General features: G+C 33.6%; 3 protein-coding genes across 5 annotated transcripts; all 3 read right to left on the bottom strand.

The window, feature by feature from the left end:
• Positions 1–323: 323 nt before the first annotated feature.
• Positions 324–6,333, bottom strand: LOC145032843 (regulator of nonsense transcripts UPF2). Its single transcript, XM_078981796.1, has 18 exons — positions 6,109–6,333; positions 5,624–5,771; positions 5,401–5,482; positions 5,119–5,321; positions 4,697–5,041; positions 4,518–4,622; positions 4,135–4,262; positions 3,869–4,042; positions 3,709–3,790; positions 3,399–3,641; positions 3,094–3,291; positions 2,888–2,989; positions 2,547–2,798; positions 2,247–2,465; positions 1,992–2,162; positions 1,715–1,900; positions 1,175–1,606; positions 324–1,099 (listed from the first exon to the last, which is right to left on the bottom strand). The coding sequence occupies exons 2-18, from the start codon at positions 5,684–5,686 to the stop codon at positions 599–601; spliced, it is 3,486 nt and encodes a 1,161-aa protein (XP_078837922.1). The 5' UTR covers positions 5,687–5,771; positions 6,109–6,333; the 3' UTR covers positions 324–598.
• A 1,559-nt stretch (positions 6,334–7,892) lies between these two features.
• On the bottom strand, positions 7,893–10,522 carry APO3 (APO RNA-binding protein (DUF794)). Of its 3 annotated transcripts, none has more exons than XM_078981793.1 (3): positions 9,549–10,522; positions 8,943–9,370; positions 7,893–8,838 (listed from the first exon to the last, which is right to left on the bottom strand). In XM_078981793.1, exons 2-3 carry the CDS (start codon positions 9,341–9,343, stop codon positions 8,022–8,024), a joined length of 1,218 nt encoding a protein of 405 aa, XP_078837919.1. In that variant the 5' UTR covers positions 9,344–9,370; positions 9,549–10,522; the 3' UTR covers positions 7,893–8,021. The 3 variants fall into 3 exon arrangements, with proteins under 3 accessions (XP_078837919.1, XP_078837920.1, XP_078837921.1); XM_078981794.1 differs by having other exon boundaries at positions 9,880–10,522; XM_078981795.1 differs by having other exon boundaries at positions 10,292–10,522.
• A 4,519-nt stretch (positions 10,523–15,041) lies between these two features.
• LOC145030396 (uncharacterized) lies at positions 15,042–15,773 on the bottom strand. Its single transcript, XM_078978771.1, has one exon. The coding sequence runs from the start codon at positions 15,771–15,773 to the stop codon at positions 15,042–15,044; it is 732 nt and encodes a 243-aa protein (XP_078834897.1).
• Positions 15,774–19,174: the final 3,401 nt, after the last annotated feature.

The following is a 19,174-nucleotide window of genomic DNA, read 5'->3' as shown; positions in this document are numbered from 1 at the left end:
AAGAAGATAGTCTAATAATATACGGAGAGAAAAAGACAAAAAACAAAAAACCCAATTAGCATTTTGCATCGGTTAACATCCATCAATCAACTATGAACACATAATAATATAATATATATATAGTTTAACCAATTAAACTATACAACATTTAAAAACTACTAATAAAAAACAAAATGAAAAAGTTTTTTTTTTATTGTGAGATATACAATGAGCTTTTGTATTTTAAGCTTTTTCATGAAAAAGTTCAAGAAGATAGTCTAATAATATACGGAGAGAAAAAACAAAAACCCAATTAACATTTTGCATCGGTTAACATCCATCAATCAACTATGAACACATAATAATATAATATGAAGAGAACAAACCAAGTACAGGCATCCTTACGATCTCATCTGTTAAAAGTTAAAACTAAACAAAATATGATACTATAGCATCCCGATGCTTCCTTCATAACCAGTTTCAGTTTTGGACTGTTTTAGTTTTACCCATCGCCCATCTCTAGTCATGATAAAAATGAAAAGGGTAAAATATTGACAAAATATACACAATACACCCCACAAGACCACAACTCTGGGCTAGAAAAAATACCGACTCACTTTCATTTTCTTCTGCTATAATAGTATCCCCCGCCAGTATGATGGGGATACCTATGGCGGGAGCCAGACCTCCCGCCATGACCTTCCCAAGAGTGGCCTCTGTAGACCACTCTCCCCCCACCACTCTGACTCCATCCAACTGGAAGATTCCCCAAGGCATTAAGCTCCTCCTCTTCCCTATCATTATACTCTAAAACCAACCTCTTGATATCTTGTTTCTCTTCCAGCTCTGCTGCTTCCTTCTGTTTAGTGCTCTGAACCAGAGAACAGTCACTCGGTATCAACATCTGCCTCGTTTGCTGTTTGCTCCCACGTTTCACCAGCACTTTCACCTGCACCTCCTTTCGCCCACCACCCTCTTCATACTCTGTTCCTTCATCACCACTTTCACCCTCACTCACCCTTCCACTCCCATGCCCCTGTCCCTCAAACACATTCATCGGTATCATCATGTTCAGTGTCGGCCGGGCCCGCAACTCCAGCTTCCTTGAATCCAAGCTTTCCTGTATATAACATGTCATGTCAATGTTTGAATAAACAGGGTTTAAGATTTAGGGTTTAGGGTTTAGGGTTTATGCCTGCATTAGAGCTCTAAATTCTCGGTCAAATTCGGCTTCTTCCTCGGGGTCAACCAACATGACTTTCTGTCTGACGTGGATTTCGTCATCCTCGTCAGAAGCAGGGCCAGCGTAATCATCCTCGCTGTCGCATGCATCGTCATCGAGCTCTTCCTCGTCATCATTCCCGTCTGGATCCATGGTGCTGCCCTGAGATGCACTGTCGGATTCCAGTTCATGATGGGTCCCACCGTTTTCTTCTTCCATACCATTTGCAACAACAACCTGACCGTTGACCGAGGAGGAGCTGCCCGACATGCTTCTTGGCTTTTCCTGCTCTGTGTGGTGCTTCTCACCTGACCGTTCATGTTCCTCCAGCTGAACCAGAGCAGCATCAGCTTCTTCAATGGTGGAATAACGAGTCATGTTCGGACGTAAATCACCAAACAAATCCTACACGTACATTCCTCTTCAATTATTAATAAAATAAGAAATTTAAAAAAAAAAAAAAAAAGTGAGTTTAATTAAAAGACGATCCAAACAAACAACCAACCAACCAACCTGCAAGTCAAATTCAATATCTAGAGGAAGTGGACCTTTGCAGAGTATGTAACGTTGAAAATGAATCAGAAACCGATCCAGTTTTCTCTTTGATGAACCTCGACCAAAGTAATGCCCACAGGTTTCCAGAAGTGTGATGATCATCCTAATGCGAAAACAGTCTTCAGGTGGATCAAGCACATCTTGCTACAACACAACACAACAACAGGACATTTAATTAAATTAAAAACAATCAGTTAGTTTCTGAACCCTAAGCATATAATAAAAAGATTTGTACCTCTTCTGTTCCATGACCAAAAATGAGAATGAGATACAATGTATCAAAAACAACTGAAGAATCCACATGTTCATAATTGTATAGCTCGCCTAAGAATCGCATGTGAGCAATTCGTCTTTGCTGCATTCCATATTCGTTTATCTCCAATCCCAACCTTATTTCCTCCAAAACCTGGAAATTAAAACCCCAGTTACTCAGAACACAAAAACAAGTAATCAAAAGCAATTACAAGTTTAAAAGTAAAAATACACAAACCTCATCGACTACAGCAACTGCAAACTCATCATGGTAGCGACTCAACCCAGCAGTTAGTGAAGCAATCAGGTGAATTTGACCGTATTTTCCTTTATGAACCTTCAAAAAGCATTTTAAAAGATAGGGTTCGCATTCACTCCATGGTAACTTCCGGAGTTGTCTCAATACATCTTCAATTGAAGACTTGTCAAGGTCTGTAAACAGTAGCTTTCTGATATACTGCAAAGGTATTGAAACAAAACAAACAGTAAATATGTAATTTTATAGTAAATAAAAAACATGAATAAGTGATAACCTTACCTGATGTAAAGGGGGACGAATTTTGGAGACTCTTGCAGAACGTTCAGGTGGTTTGCATAAATAATAAGCATTCTCAACAAGAGTACTGTGACGAGGATCCAGATTTTTGACATTTTTTAGACGCATTAGAATCTCCAACATGTTTGCCATGCGTACATTAGTATCAGGGTAACGATAAAGATATCTGCCACATGTCTCCAGAAGATTGCAGGCGACATCTATGTTGTGATGGGTAAAATCGTCCAAACACGCCTGTTCAAAGAAATAACAACTTACTTTCATTGACTTGCTTATTATAGCATATTTTACTTTCGTTTTCTTTCTTTTACAGATTTTAGTACCTTTAGGCAGCTGAAAACAAGCCCAGCTGGTGCGATTTTAAATTTACAAAGCTCGCCGATAAACCGAATGTTCCTGATCTTTGTCTCGATGTTCATTTGATCCTGTTGTGTATTTATTTTATTTAACGATGAGGATAAGTGATTTGTATAGTTGAAAGATATGCTATTATCATAAGTGTATTAAGAAGAAGAAAAAAAAGTAAAACCTTTTTATTTATCAGAGAGTTGAATTCTTCTTCCAAATACAGCAAAAGCATAGAAGGGACATCCTTCATACAAGTTGACAGTGTGGCAACCATTCGCGAATAGTAGGGTAGCAGTTCCAGAGATGTTCTGGGCACGTTGAACAAAGCGCGTACAAGTTTTTTGCGGGAAGCTTTTGAATTTAAATAACAAAATTCCACCTGATTTTTTTTAAAAAAGTAATTATAATAAACAAAAAACAGTTTAAAGAATGGAAGTAGAGAGAATCTGAAAGGAAAACTTATGTTATGGAGAGTAGAGGAGTTACAGTCAATTGGTCAATTAGGTCACGGCTCACACAGCCGGGAAGCCTCTGTATTAAGCCGTCTAAGTTGGTTCCTTCAGGACCTCGAAGCTTCTCTTTTTCAATTTCAGCTTTTATTTCACCATCTTTTTCTTTTTCTTTTCCTTTATCTTTTTCATCATCATCTTTCTTTTTCTCACTTACAGATGTCTCTGCAGTGTCTTGGGCAGCAATCTGACCTTGATCAGACTCAGGTGTTGTTGAGTCCTGCATAATATATTTATTTCATGTCATATGAAAACTTTGTTACTATTTTTTTGTTAAAAGAACTTACACTTGGTTGATCTGATGCTTTTGATGACTGATCATTCCCTTTCTGTTCCGCTTCACCCAATAATACAGCAGGAACAAATGCCCTAAAAACAAGAAAATTTGTGTTTTTTTCTCATTCTTACACTTTCTAGTTTTAAAATGTATTATAACAATTTGCATACCTGAGATCAGGTAAACATTCATAAAAACTTTTTGTATCTTCATCATCCCACAAAGCTTCAGCAACAGAAGCCTCTTTTCCAGTACCAGGAGATGAGACATCATCACCTGTTGTGAGCCTCGTGTGACCATCCTCTGGCATCACAGGTGGTTGCATATCAAGTGCTTCTGCTAACCTAATCTCACCAAAAATTTTGAACAAAATTAAATATGTTTATGTCGAAAAGGATAAAAAAAAATTAAGTAAATATTTTACTTTTTTACTTACGCAGAAACACCTCGATAAAGTTGGTCGTAAGATTTGCGTAATTTTTCATATGACGAAGCATTTTCCTCACTCAGCTCCCCTTTGGCATTTAAAATCTTTGCATTCTCATGCTCCAGTTGTCGAAGTGACTTCAATTTTAGAACAATTTAATTAAAAAACCGTGCATATGTACAGAAGGATAAATACCACTATACTTTAAATTTTTCATTATAATTGTTTTGTAGTTGGATAACAATGCTATAACTAGGTAAATTTTTCAAAACTACAACACTGTAATAGAGAGAAATGAAGGTAGGATTCTATGTTGCTATTTCTTGCATTTAAACTACAAACAGAATCCAGAAAAAACAACAGTTAGGTATTAAATGATTCCCAATACTTACAGTGTGTTCAGACCGAAGTAATTCAACTGCAGCGTCATGATACGTATGAAACGCCTTTTTAAACACCTTCTTCTGGTCTGAAGTGATATTAAGCCCCTTAAAAAACTGCAATCAACATTAAATCATACTATTAAACCATATTGAAAATATCCATAATCAATATTGGAACCAAAATGCACCTCTTCAACAAGTTCTTCTCCAGCATGTGAAAGTCCTATGAAGTACCTTGCCTGTCTAGCAAAACTAGCAAGAAGAGACAGATTTGTATGAGCTGTGTCTCTATCTTTTAGGTGTTCTAAACTCGCAAGATCCTTAATGATGGTTATTAAAATTCCAGTATCTTCTATAACTCCATCAAAAAACAGTTCAAGTAGAAGTTTTAAAGCACTTCGCTTTTTCAAGGCCTTTAAGTTTCTGTCTGCGTCTACATCCTCTGAAGATTTCCCAGGAAAGAATGTTTTCATAAGGCCTTGAACTAAAGTTGGAGAAAAATCTTTGTATCTTTGATGAAGCAATGAACAGACCTGATTTACAGGGAAATAAATAAATAAATACTCAAATTGAAATGTGTGATGATGAAGAATCTGAAAAAGGTAGTTACCTGAACTGCAGCCTGTATGTCTGAACTTTTTAACTTGGCATCACAGATTGCAGCCACTGCTTCACTCACAAATTTGCTTAAGTTGACATTTTTTAATTCATCCATCAGACTTTCACGCTGCTCTTCATTGATTTGTTTAAGTTTTTTGATAACTGCTGTGTTACGTTTGATGCTAGAGTCCAATGTTCGCAAGGCACTGGAGTCTGGTGAAAAAAAAAGTTAAAAAGAATTTCAATAATCAATTCACAGAAGCTTAAAAAAGGAGTTTGAAAGACTACTAACCAGGTCTTTCAGGATTCAAATTACTCTGACGAAGAGCCAATTTTGCTACTAAGGATTTCTTTAATTCTTCACGACGTGATACCTGCAACAAGAAATAAACAGAGTTGATCTGTGGACATAATTGACTTCAATACTCATTAAAAACGTAGAACAACATGACCACTTTCATCACATCTTTTTGTTATAAAAAATTTATACATTTCATACACCAGAATCTTATTACCTCATCATCTTGCTTGCTCTGGTTTTCACCAACTCCATGGGAATCATCATCAGGGTGTTCCATAGCAGTGAAAGAGCAACAACTCTTCCAATAAATATCAGACTTTGAGCTACCAGTTGTTCTGATGCAATTTTATCGCCAAAAATACCTACATGAAAAGCTCAACTAATTCTCAGTATACAAAATCACTTCCATCTTTCATTATTCGTTTATATTTATGCACAAATTAATAAACTGATAGCAGCATTAAAAAACTGAACCACATACAGCTACAGTGTACTGGCTCGTTCACTATACCATGCTTCTATAACGAAAAAGGAGTGCGTTGCATAATTGGCGATAAAAATAATTCAATTAGTACAAGTGAAAACACAGATACACACCGAACTCAGAAAGACCATTGATAAAAATCTACGACTGTAACCCTAATTTGTCAGGCAAGTGCCATCCGGGACTCTACAATTACAGAAATATAGAAGACATACCTCTTGGGGGAATCCTTGAAATCCTCTATCGCTGGGGATGTGTCGTTGCCTTTATTTCACCGTCGTAGCAATTGTAATAGAAAGGCTAGGGATGATCATTGAGGATGCTAAGATTTAAGAGGGTGAAATTAGGGTTCTTATTTGGTAACGAAGGTGAAAAATAAGATGATTTTATGTGAGCAAGTTACGCGTTGTATGTAATAGAAACGAAGTACAAAAGTTATATTCGGAATTAATGTCTAATCTTTTATAGTCTTCCATCGTCAAAATATATAACCTTCAAAAGATATACAGGAAAATGCAAGAATGGTCCATAACTTATCGGTTGTCAAAAAATTATGATCTCATTACCCAAAAAAATGATTTCACTACAAAAAAATAAATAAATAAAATTATGGTTTTACTACAAAAGAATTTGCCTTGTATCATTGGTTTAAAATTGAAAATTGGAGTTTTAATGCCTCTCAAACTTAATTTTTTTTTATTTTTGTGAGAATTTTATATATGTCCTTCTTAAACATCAAAATATCATATTTATCCAACTTAATTTCTAAATATCATATTTACTCTTCATAAAATTTCTAAATATCATATTTATCTTTCATAAAATTTCAAAATATCATATATGTCCTTTTTAAACATCAAAATATCATATATGCTCTTCTTAAATATCAAAATATCGTATATGCACTTTTTAAACATCAAAATATCAATAGTAATATTTAAAATATCATTCATCTAGAACATAATAACAATCAACAATAACAAAAACGAAACAATCAAAATATACATTCCATAGAAAAGGTTGAAGATGAATCTTTTTATCTGTCAAGAGGCCGACATTCCAACAATTTAGAAGTTCACATTCCATTATAATAGACGTAAGGATAATATGCTTAAATTTCTTAATTATTATAATAATTCTAAGGTATAAAAATGATTATAGAATATTAAAAACATTTGGGCAAATATGATATTTTGAAGGTCTATGAAGGGTAAATATGATATTGAGAAATTAAGCTAGTCAAATATGATATTTTGAAGTTTAAGAAGGGTATATATGAAAATTTTCCTTTATTTTTATTGTATTATTATTATTATTATTATTATTATTATTATTATTATTTAATATGGATATTTGAAGAGGAAATCGAAACAAAATCTTGAGTGAGTGATGGGATGGTGTAAGATAAAGTATTGCGGGTTATTTTTATATTTTTAATTATTTAATAAATAGTTTAAAAATATTAAATTAAAATGAATATAATAGCTTTTTTTTAGTGTGAGAAGGACCAAAACCAAAATGTATCCGATTTTAGACCACAAATACAAGTCTAAATGTTTTTTTTTTCAGCCACAAAGATCATTCTTACGTTTTCTCAAAGATATATCTCATCTTTAAACCGAATGATATTATATATATTAAAACCAAACCACCTTAGAAATAGTTTAGTTTTGGAGTTTGAGATTGGTATGTGTTGTCCTTTCCTATTAGTATTTTAAAGGGTCACGTGTGTTTTACCCGACGTTATGTGAGAACTAACATGACATCAAATTACAACTCTAATAAAACAGGGGTCATATCACTTTATCAATTTAATTCACCTTAGATCCTATTAAAATTATAAAATATATAAAATAGGGATCTAGTTTTCATATGCTTGATTTACAAAAATGAATTTATGCTTATAGTACAGATAACGTAAGCTGATTTTGATCCAAATCTATTTTGTCTAGTTTTCACAGGTTATAAATATCATAAGACCAGTGGTCAGAAAAAAAAATAATAATAAAATAAAATAAAATAAAATAAATAAAAATAAAAATCTACCAATCTAATCTGACATAAAAACTACTAGTACATCACATATCAACTCCCTACTCCAAAGTAAAACCTGTTTAAATCGAATTCATCATGTAACAAGATCCAATTCATCACGACACGGAGGAACAACATCTAATCTCATCATACTCCTATACTCATCCGGGACCCGTGCCCCCGCTTGCACGCACATCTCCACAACCGCAGGAGCCTTCCCATAATACCTCTTCAAATCATTACAAAGTGGGACCCCACCCGCCACGTCAGCAACATGCCACACGTAGTTCGGTCCCACCAGATCAAAAAACGTTGCTTCCTGCCACGCATGCATCCCATTTCGAGACTGATGTTTTGACGCCTTACACATCCTAACTTTATGCCCCTTGGGACCCACCTGAACCTCGGGACAATACCCACACGTATGCACTTTATATCTCTCCATCATCTTCTTCGCCCCAGATATCATCTCAAACCATGAATCCAACACCATGCTACTTACTTCCCTTGTATTCAAATCACAAATCCCTAAATCGCCCTTGGGTTGCATTTCACTGTTCAAAGAAAGATCCAAACTAGAATCAACTTGGGTGTCCTCAAAATCTACAATCCGGCCTTCGATGCTATACACGGATCTTGTTCTTCTTTTTGTGGGGTAGTTTTCAAGATTCAATCCGGCTTGTATGCAGAGCTCAACAATGGCGGGAAGTTGTTTAAAGGAGCGGCTTTCATTATGTATAACTCTTGGCTTCCCAACACGATCATAAAGATGGAAACATTTTGGAAAATAAATTACGTCGTGTACCCTTCCTTTTCGCCACACGTGGGTAGCATTTCGAAGACCGCTTTTTGGACCGCCACATGTCCTGATCTCGTGCCCGACCTGACCGATGTGAACCTCAAAACAATGCCTGAAAACCAATTCAGGACATGACATGACAGAACAGATTGTACTGGGACTAAGAGTAACGACAATAGGACAAAAGTTGTTTTTTTTTTTTTTTTTAATTTATACCTGCATCGAAGAACTGGAATGACATTGACAAGCTTTGATAAACCGAGTAATATCGATTCTCTAGCTTGATAAACTTGATGGGCTACACTAACGAGTTCTGGAACAAGAAGGCCATTTTCCGGGGGGTCTTCTAGTAATTGACATGGTTGTGCCTTTCTTGCTTCTTTTTCTTGCTTGGCTCTTTGAACAAGAACTTTCATGGGTGTTGGGTAGGGTTTTCTCTCGGACTTGCTCTTGGGAGGTTTTGGTATGTCTGCATATGAATGATCTATGGTTGTGGTTGTGTCTACTGTTGTTAGGGTTCTTGAGTGACATAAATGGTGGGTTGGATTTGATTGGAGTTTGTTCAGAGAATTGAAATGAGAGAGAATGGATGATGATGATAAGTATCTTCGGTGCATTGAGTAATTCGATTAATGATGAGATACCTGCAACAAGAAATTATCAGATTTATTAGATGCGATCTTCACACTACTAGAAAACTTTATATTCTTCCAAAAACTGAAGAATATAACCCTATATAAATGCAGGCATATGATGTAGAATGTAAACCAACGATTCATATTTCATAATGCAAGAAAGTTGGGCATGATAATTCATAAACACCCTTTAGGAGTTCATCTCTTATATCTACCCCTCTTGCCTTTGGCTTTACCTAAAGTGTATCCCAGTTCCCTATGAGATACAAAACAAAACAACTATTATTTAGCAGTTGCAGAAACCTAAATTTGAGAGAGAGATTCCATTATAAATGATATTTTACAGAGGATGTATAGGCATTGGATTCATAAATATTGATAGGCATTGGTGTGCTCAGAAGATGTATATGCATTGGATTCATAAGTCTTGAGTTCTCTGACCTCCAAAACTGAGTATATAGATAATTGCGTGAAAATTATAGTCAACAAATCAATTCCAAATGCAACTATGTGATTACCTGGACATGTTGGATTCTTAGAGATTGCATTTCAAATGAAACATCAAACACTTGGAATCCATTGGAAATTTGTTATGCCGCCCAATACGTTTAGATCTAGTCTTTAGGCATAACATCAAACACTTGGAAGGCATAATAAAATAACACATAACACTTACCAATTTTCAGCAATAAAGATTAATCAAACTCAGGAAAGATGTATTTTTTTCTGAAAATATGAAACAGCAACAACATATGAACAAAACAGGAACAAAACATAAACATTACTTCGAATTGAAATTGATACGGGAAAGATGTAATTTTTTTTGGCACTTAGCAATTTCAAGCAAGAAGAGTACTAAGCGATTGGGACTATTTAGGAAGAGCTAACATGCGTAATTGATAAGGATTGGTACTCTTTGAAGATCTTAACTTTTCTTAATCTCGCTTTAAGTGCTAAATTCTCAATTTTATCTCCCGATGAAGTTTCTGATGCTTGATTTTGAGTTTGAGCACCAATTTCACCACAGTCAAGATCAAAGATATTTAAAAAATTGAAGACGTGGGAGTTGTTCTTCTGGATGTGTGTTCATGTGTTTTTCCGATGCTTGATTTGTGTTCCTGTGGTTTTTCAATTGAGTATGGTGTCATGACGAGGACAACAAAAAAAATCACTAAACTAAATGAAAACGAAATCGGGAGGAAATTAAAATTCTAATTTGTTTTAGTGTTGTGTTCTTGCCAAGATTAAAAAACACGATATCGTGACGTGTTCGTGTCATAAATCGATACGATTAAGCATGTGATTGTCGAGTTTTTCGTATTTGTCATTTTTATCGTGTTATATATCTTTAAGTATGAATGAAATACACTAATAGTTATTTAATATTATCTTTGTCGTGTCGTGTCGTGTTGTCGTGTTTTAATTTATTCGTTTTCGTGTTAATAAAAAAAAACACGACATTGTATCGTATCGTGTTCATGTTATACAAAACATTATTGTGTCGAGTCGTGTCAGACAAAAACACGACACGACTACCCGATTTGACAACCATAACCATCATCGCTAGATTGCTAAAATTAACATTTTGCTAGTTATTAGAAAAAAAAAGTTAAAATACTATAGCATACATACCAAGATATTTAGGGTTGGTCATACAAGTAATTTAATAAATAGATCAAATCGATAAAAGGGGGTGTTTGGATAGGAAAAAAAATAAGTTGTTTATTGTTTATTGCTTAATCCTACCGCAATAAGCAAGTTTAAGTGTTTGGATAGAATCTTTAAAAATTAGCTTATTGCGGTAGGAATAAGCAAAATAAGTTGATTTTAATAAGCAATGGAGGGAATGTTTATTGCTTATTGTTTATTGTTTATTGGTCATTTTACTGATATAAGCTGATTTGTTTGCCAAACACTTAACATTCTTATTGCTTATTGTTTATTCCCACCGCAATAAGCTAATCCAAACAGATTATAAAAAAAAAAATGTTTATTCCCACCGCAATAAGCAAATAAACAAAAAGCTAATAAGCTAAAAACTATATATTCAAACACCCCTAAAGTCCAAACTTCTATTATTTAACTATTTTAAATCTTGCCTTTAAAAGCATGTTTGACTAAAGGCCACACCAATGTAAAAAATATATATCCAAAATAGAATTCCAAATGTTATATCTTGTTAAATTTATTATTTTATGTTTATTTAGAAACACACACCAATCATTTTGTAATTATATGATTGGGAAAACTGCAATAAAATCCCTACATATTAGCCTCATAATCGATTTAGTCCCTATATTTTTTTTTTATTCAATTAAATCCAAAATATCGGTAATCGTATTCAATTTAACCCTTTGACCAGGTCAATAGGTCATCCAGCTTTCAAAAATTACAATTTTGGTCCATATTTCAAAATTTATTTTAAATTTGATCCAAAATTTATACTTTTGGCCCAGATTTTAAATTTTGTTATAAATTTGATCCAAACATTACCCTTTTTCCCCAAATTTAAGGATTTTATTGTGAATTCATCCTAACTTTAGTCTTTTACAACTTTTTTTCTAAAACAAATTGTTTCTAATATGTTTTTTCTTTATAAAATCATATTTATACAAATAAAAAACATATTTTCACATAAAAATCTTATATTTTCTATATAAAAACATTTTTTTTTAAAGTTTTTTGTATATGAAATATCTAGTTATAAAAAAATATGTTTGTTAAGTATATAAATATATACAAATCCGTTTTTATAAAAAGATGTATAAAAAACCGTATTTCACAAAAAAAAATGTATACAAACACATATCATATATATATATATATATATATATATATATATATATAGACACAAATAGGTGTGTATCTATATTTTTTTTTATAAAATTGTGTTTGTTTAGATTTTTTTATAAAAATGTGGTTAAATAATTTTTTTATATAATACGTGTTTGTATATATTTTATAAAATCGTGTTTGTATACATTTTATAAAAACGTGTTTGAATATTTTTTATATAATACGTGTTTGTATATATTTTATAAAATCGTGTTTTAATACATTTTATAAAATGTATACAAACACGTATTATGTACCAAAATTATTCAAACACGTTTTTTTTAAATGTAAACAAATATGATTTTATAAAAAAATATATATATATAGATAAAAAAGGTGTTTGTATGCATTTTTTTATAAAAACATAATTATATATATTTATATACTTAATAAATACTTATTTTTATAACTAGATATTTCATATACAAAAAACTTTTTATATAGAAAATATAATATTTTAAGTGAAAATACGTTTTTTTTTTTGTATAAATATGATTTTATAAAGAAAAGAATATATTAGTAACAATTCTTTGAGAAAATAGTTGTAAAAAAACTAAATTTATGATGAATTCATCATAAAATTTTAAATTTTGGGCAAAAAGGGTAAGGTTTGGACCAAATTTGTAACACAATTTAAAATATGGGCCAAAAGTGTAAAATTTTGACCAAATTTGTAATAAATTTTGAAATATGGGCAAAAAAATGTATTTTTTGAAAGTTGGATGATCTGTTGACCGGATCAAATGGTTAATTTGAATACGATTATTAGTATTTGAGACTTAATTGAATAAAAAATATTTATAGGGACTAATTCGATTATTAAGCCAATATGTAAAGATTTTATTGCAGTTTTCCCTTATATGATAAGGCTATCCGGAGTTGGGCATATTGACGTGAACACCACCTCGAGGGTAGCGCAGCCGGCGTCATTGTCACTATAATTAAGCATGGTATGTATCACACTTGAAGACGTTTCCTTCTATCTATCTCTCTATTCTTCTCCTCTTTCTCACTCCGAATAGCCAAATATGTTGATAGTGATTTGGCTGTGTGTGTGTGTGTGTGTGTGTGTGTATATATATATATATATATATATATATATATATATATATATATATATATGGTGAGGTTAAATAGAGAACCTTAATCAACCAAGGAACCAATCTTTATTTTTCAACTTTTAGAACATATTTTTTATCAAAAAAAATAAAAACTATATATATATATACTAGCCGTTTACCCGCGCAAAGCGGCGGACGAAAAATAGTTTGTTTCGACAATTAATTTCTTTTCGATAGAGAATGATTATTTTCAATTCAAACATTAGTTTGTTTTAGGAAACATGTCATATTAAAAATAAAGAAAAATCATGAAATGACCAATTATAGGGTGTTGAGTATTTATTTGGATGAAAAAAGATCTGGTCACAATCTTGGAAGAAAAGATTTATAGGAGTTTGTTTAAATTTTAATATTATTTTATTAGTGATTAGTTGTACAATTAGCTTAATGATTTCGACGTCTTAAAAAAATAGTTTTATTTTATTCAATCTATTTTTAGAAATAGTGGGATTTGTTTTATAAGATAGTAAACATATATATATATATATATATATATATATATATATATATATATATATATATATATAGACAAAACTGCAAATTTGGTCATTGTGGTTTGCCAAAACCTTTGGATGGGGTCCAAAATAGTTTCCAGCTTGCACCAAAGGTCCAAAATCAAGGTTTTCTTGGGTTTTTAGTCCATTCCGTCATTGAGGGCATTTTGGTCATTTTAGGTACTTATTTTAAATAATATCATATTTCTCCTTTATATACATACTCATACGCAATCCTCTTCCTCTTCTTCATTTTTATTTACAGAGAAGCAATCCTCTTCCTCTTCTTCTTCCTCTCTCAAAGGATTCTTCTTCTTCGTCTCTCGTCTACTTCTACTGCTACGAGATTCAAAAATGGTGCTCTGCTTCTGTGGGAATGTTGTTGTTGTGCGAACCTCATGGACTTCACGAAACCCTGGTCGTCGTTTCTATGCATGCCCTAAAATGGTAAGCAAACTCATATTAGGTTATGATATTTCGGTAGTTATGCAATAACTCTTCTACTTTAATGTATTCTTGTAGGGATCCAGATGTGCATTTTTGGGGTGGTTCGATCCCCCTATGTGTCAAAGATCAACTGTTATCATACCAGGACTGTTGAGAACAATGAATAGGTATGAGGTTGAAGTGGGCCAGCTGAAGATGTGTTTGCTTGTCTCGTGGGTTTTGTTTCTGTTGTTTGTGCTGTTTTGGAAATAGGAATTAGAGGTTAGGACTTTTTTGTTGGTAGTAACCACTTAAAAATGTTGTCTTTTGGTGCTAGAAGGTTTAATTGTGGTTTATATATGTTTTTGTTGGTAGTAACCACTTAAAAGTGTTATCTTTTGGATCATTGTATATGTAATGTTTTTATGACAATGGGAAGTGTAATGGTTTTATCCTTTTATGAATATGAAATTATAAAGGTTTGATCTTGACATGATATGCAAGTGTAATGGTTTTTCTCTACGTTTGAATATGCAATTGTAATGGTTTTATATGCATACATTAAGTACATTGCCATAACATCTTCATGCTTTGACAGTACAACATAAACAAATAACAAACAACATTACTAAAAGGGGACCATAACAAATAAATGTCAAAACACAATCATTACCAACAAAGGGCATTAAAGTACATTATCAAAAGGGCATCAAAGTACATTATCAAAATGGAACAAAAAAAGGCAACAAAGTACCAACTAAAGTGCATTAACAAGTCTTGACAAACATAAAAAGTACTTAAACATCAATTCCCATCTTTGGCCTTGCAGGTCCTGGCATTATGACCCTTTTGCTTACACTTACTACATGTCACAGTCAAAAACTTCATGCTCAGTGATTGAGTTTCATTATCATTTTGACTTTGACTGTTTGCTTGCCTCTTACGTTGCTGGATTTCAATCCTTTCCTCTGTTGTAATCCTTCTTTTCTTTTTTGGCATGCCTATAGCTTTGTTGTGTGGTGGAGGCACAAGAGTTGTTGGGCAGTCACTCTTAGGCCACATGGCTCTACCTTTGATAGGCTCCACCTTGAAGGAGTACATCTCTTTCCATGTATCAAGCCAATACACCTTATGCACATAGGTGTATAGTTCTCCTACCTTTTCATTGTTGTCTGCCATTTCATTTAGGTTTGCAATAGCATGTTTGCAAGGAATTCCAGTAAGCTCCCACTTTCTACAACTACACTCCCTTTTCTCCATGTCCACCACATGTTGATCATTCCATGGACCTTTAACCTGATACTTTTGTCCCCCATTCCATCGTGCATGATACTTACTAGCTAGTGTCGTGTTTGCTTCCAAAATCCTAGTACCAGTTGGAGTTAATGGACCTTGACACTTGTTTAACACCTTCATCACATTGCATACTCTCTTCATAATGTACTCTCTGATGAACTCCAAACAACTGATAATGGGTTTGTCTCTCCCTTTTACAAGTTTGCTATTGAACACTTCACAAAGGTTATTCAATAACATGTCTGAAATTGCCCTTCCTAATAGTTCATTAACAAAACAACAGTTAGTGTATATCTATACTACAATAAAAAATAAGACAACAAATTGAGAAAATACCTGAAAAATGACTTCTAGCCCAATGATGTGGAGGGATTTTCAAGAGCCATTGATATGCTTCTATGTCATAATTCCTTAGCTCTACCATTACAGCTTCAAACTCTGGTATGGTGGTGGCTGTAGCACACCTCCAAAAATACTCCTTGTACTCTGTAGTCTTAAATAACATCCTCATGTTCTGGTATATGTGTCTAATACAGAACCTGTGTTCTGCATTAGGGAACAATTGTTCTATGGCTGGTAGAAGACCCTGTTGTCACCAAAACAAAATAAGAAATTAGCATTAGTTTGTAATGAAACTAGTATGCAATATTAAATGTAACTATAGTACCTTCTGTCTATCACTGATAAAGGTGAAGTTGGAATTTGAATACAAGTCAAGATCTTCTGCAAGACACTAAAGAAACCATTTCCAACTTGAAGTGTTTTCACTTTCAGCAACAACATATGCCAATGGGTAGGTTCCATTGTTGGAATCAACACCAACTGCACTTAGTATTTGACCTGGGAAAGGTCCCTTCATGAAGGCTCCATTTAAGCCTAAAAATTCTCTCAAACCTGCCTTAAAACCTTTCTTCAAAGGACCTAAACACACGTATATCCTTCTGAATTTCCTGGTTGGGGATGAAACCACAGGTTCTGAAACCACATCAATCTTTACAGTTTTACCTTCATTTGTCTTTTGTAGCTCTAGTACATAGTCTCTCAAAGCTGCATATTGCTTTACGTAATCCCCTGCAACATTTTTGGTGGCTAATGCTTTTGCCCTAAATGCTTTCTCTTCTGAAATACTAACTCCATAAGTTGATTGGAGTTGCTCTTGTAGGGCACGAACAGGCAGTCCAGGATTAGCTTCAATCTGATCCATAATACGTTTGGAAAGAAATGTTGCTGTGCAAGATCTGATTTTTCGTGTTTGGAGGCAGATGTGTTTCTGATTATAGGTCTTAATAAACCAATAGTCCTGTTCACTTGACCTAGATGCATGAAGTTTCCATGTGCATTTAACTTTATCTGAGTTTACATCTTTACCCTTTACCTTTTTCCCAGAGGTAGGTCCACCTACCCCACTTGCATTTAAAACTACAGTTCCATTACAAACAGCTGTTAATCTACTCTTGTCGTTTTTTGTGAATGAGATATTCCTCCTTGTCTCTAAAGCATGCAGGTCAATTTTATCTTTCAATTCTTTCTTGGTTTTATATTTCTGCCCAATATGAAAAGCAACCTTGTGCACCTCACCAGCAGAACATAAGGTTTGTTTCCCCAGCTCTTTGATCATTTCTCTTCTTTTCCTGTTGTCCCCTGAGTCATCACTTAGTGAATCCCACTCGTCATTGTCAATGACCTCCAAATCATCTTCTTCAACACTACCTTCATTTCTTTGACCACCCATTCTTTGACATCCATTGAACTCTGCTTCTATATCAATATTTAGATTGAAATCCTCCATGTCAACGTCAACATCTTCAATTATGTTGTCCTCATCAATCATAAAGTCACTATCTTCATCTTCACTGTTTTGATTCTCAAACTCAATGTCATCAGGCTCCTCTTGTCTCCACTCATCATTGAAAGGAATATTATCTTGGCCTTCAAACCCATTAAATGGGATGCTATCTTGGTCTTCAAACCCTTCAAAAGGTTGAAAGTTTGTCATTAACTCATCATCTATGTTGATGTTAGTTGAAAATTCATTGACTCCTTGAGGATCATTATCCATGACAACTCTATACCCCTCATCTGCAAATCCTTCTACACCCTCACCATTGGATTTGTTCACATCAAGTTCTTCATTCACATCAATCTCTTTGTTTAACTCTTTTTTCTGCATCAACTACAACAAATTCATCTACAAATCCTTCTACACCCTTACCCTTATCAACTTCACCACTTGCCATTGTTTTTTCAGCACCTTCCCAATCCAATTTAAGCATTCTACTACAAGACAATGCCCCTTTACTATGTTTCCAACCTTTAGACCTACTAAATTCAGGTGTTGCTGATTTGTATAAGGTTAATGCTAACCCTAAATCACCCTCACCAACATCAATTTGGATTGGAGTTACCACTTCATGAGCAACTACAGGTGATGAGGGTCTAATGCAATCCTGCTTCTCCATGTCTTCTATTATAACCCTTCTTGGACCAGTTGGGGACATAAAATATGTAAGCAAGTTCGTTTGACCATGCTCTGTGTACACTTTAATCATTTTGTTATTATGGGTAACATATCGTGAGAGATTACACACATCATCATCGTTACCTAATGCTCGGAGTCCAAAGTCAAATCCTTCATTAGGCAAACGGAAATGGTAATACATGATTTCAGTACCATCATACCCTAATTCTCTCATCATCGAGTCTAGTTCATGAACAGAAAATTCATCAATGTCGACAACATCAAAGTACCTTACTTGGCCATTAATATACCTGATATTTGGAAACTTTGTGAAACTCCCTCCGTGATGAAGTTCAATAGAGAATATGTTGGGGTAACCATCTTCAAAACAGAAAGAGACGATTATTAGTTAGAGTTTTTCAAAGTTTGAAGCTTGATCATAAAATACAGAGTTTTTCTAAGTTTGAATCTTACCATAAACTTCTTGAACGTTGACAATCTCTCCAACATTTCTAAGTCCCCACATTTTCAAAGTTTCAGATGATCGTTAGGGTTTTTGCGTTTGAATCAAGAGGTATGAGTAGAAGACGAAGGAGTGAGGTATGAGTAGAAGACGAAGGAGTGAGTACAGTCTGCAATCTTATTAATTGAAGTGGCGCAACGGAGGCTGACCTAAAATGACCAAAATGCCCTCACATGGAGGGCACGTGAAGGCACTAACGGCTCCAAACAAACGGTCAATGACGGAATGGACTAAAAACCCAAGAAAACCTTGATTTTGGACCTTTGGTGCAAGCTGGAAACTATTTGGACCCCATCCAAAGGTTTTGGCAAACCACAATGACCAAATTTGCAGTTTTGTCATATATATATATATATATATATATATATATATATATATATATATATATATATATATATATAGTGAGGTTCAATAGAGAACCTTAATCAACCAAGGAACCAATCTTTTTTTTTCAACTTTTAGAACATATGTTTTATAAAAAAAAAAAAACTAAAAATACAGAAATTCGATAAAAAAAATTATTTTTTTCGTTAAATTCATAATGTAAATCTTTGAAAATTCACAATGTGAATCTAAATTGACACGGTGAATCCGAAAAATATATTTAACATTCACAATGCTAAGTTATGAATTTAGACATTTTTAGTTATTTTTTTTTTC

This window comes from Lactuca saligna, chromosome 2, assembly GCF_052625555.1.
Source record: "Lactuca saligna cultivar CGN05327 chromosome 2, ASM5262555v1, whole genome shotgun sequence".
Taxonomy (NCBI): Eukaryota; Viridiplantae; Streptophyta; class Magnoliopsida; order Asterales; family Asteraceae; genus Lactuca; species Lactuca saligna.
The sequence above is the reverse complement of the archived record's forward strand: the minus strand, read 5'-3'. Positions and strand labels throughout refer to the sequence as shown.

Coding starts and splice junctions, on each gene's coding strand:
- LOC145032843 (XM_078981796.1), bottom strand. CDS start 5,686: ATGGAACACCCTGATGATGATTCCCATGGAGTTGGTGAAAACCAGAGC. Junction 2,163..2,246: donor CAGTTGCTGTAGTCGATGAG/GTTTGTGTATTT, acceptor TTTAATTTCCAG/GTTTTGGAGGAAATAAGGTT. Junction 1,901..1,991: donor TTGGTCATGGAACAGAAGAG/GTACAAATCTTT, acceptor GTTGTGTTGTAG/CAAGATGTGCTTGATCCACC.
- APO3 (XM_078981793.1), bottom strand. CDS start 9,343: ATGCACCGAAGATACTTATCATCATCATCCATTCTCTCTCATTTCAAT. Junction 8,839..8,942: donor ATTCCAGTTCTTCGATGCAG/GTATAAATTAAA, acceptor ATTGGTTTTCAG/GCATTGTTTTGAGGTTCACA.
- LOC145030396 (XM_078978771.1), bottom strand. CDS start 15,773: ATGTTATTGAATAACCTTTGTGAAGTGTTCAATAGCAAACTTGTAAAA.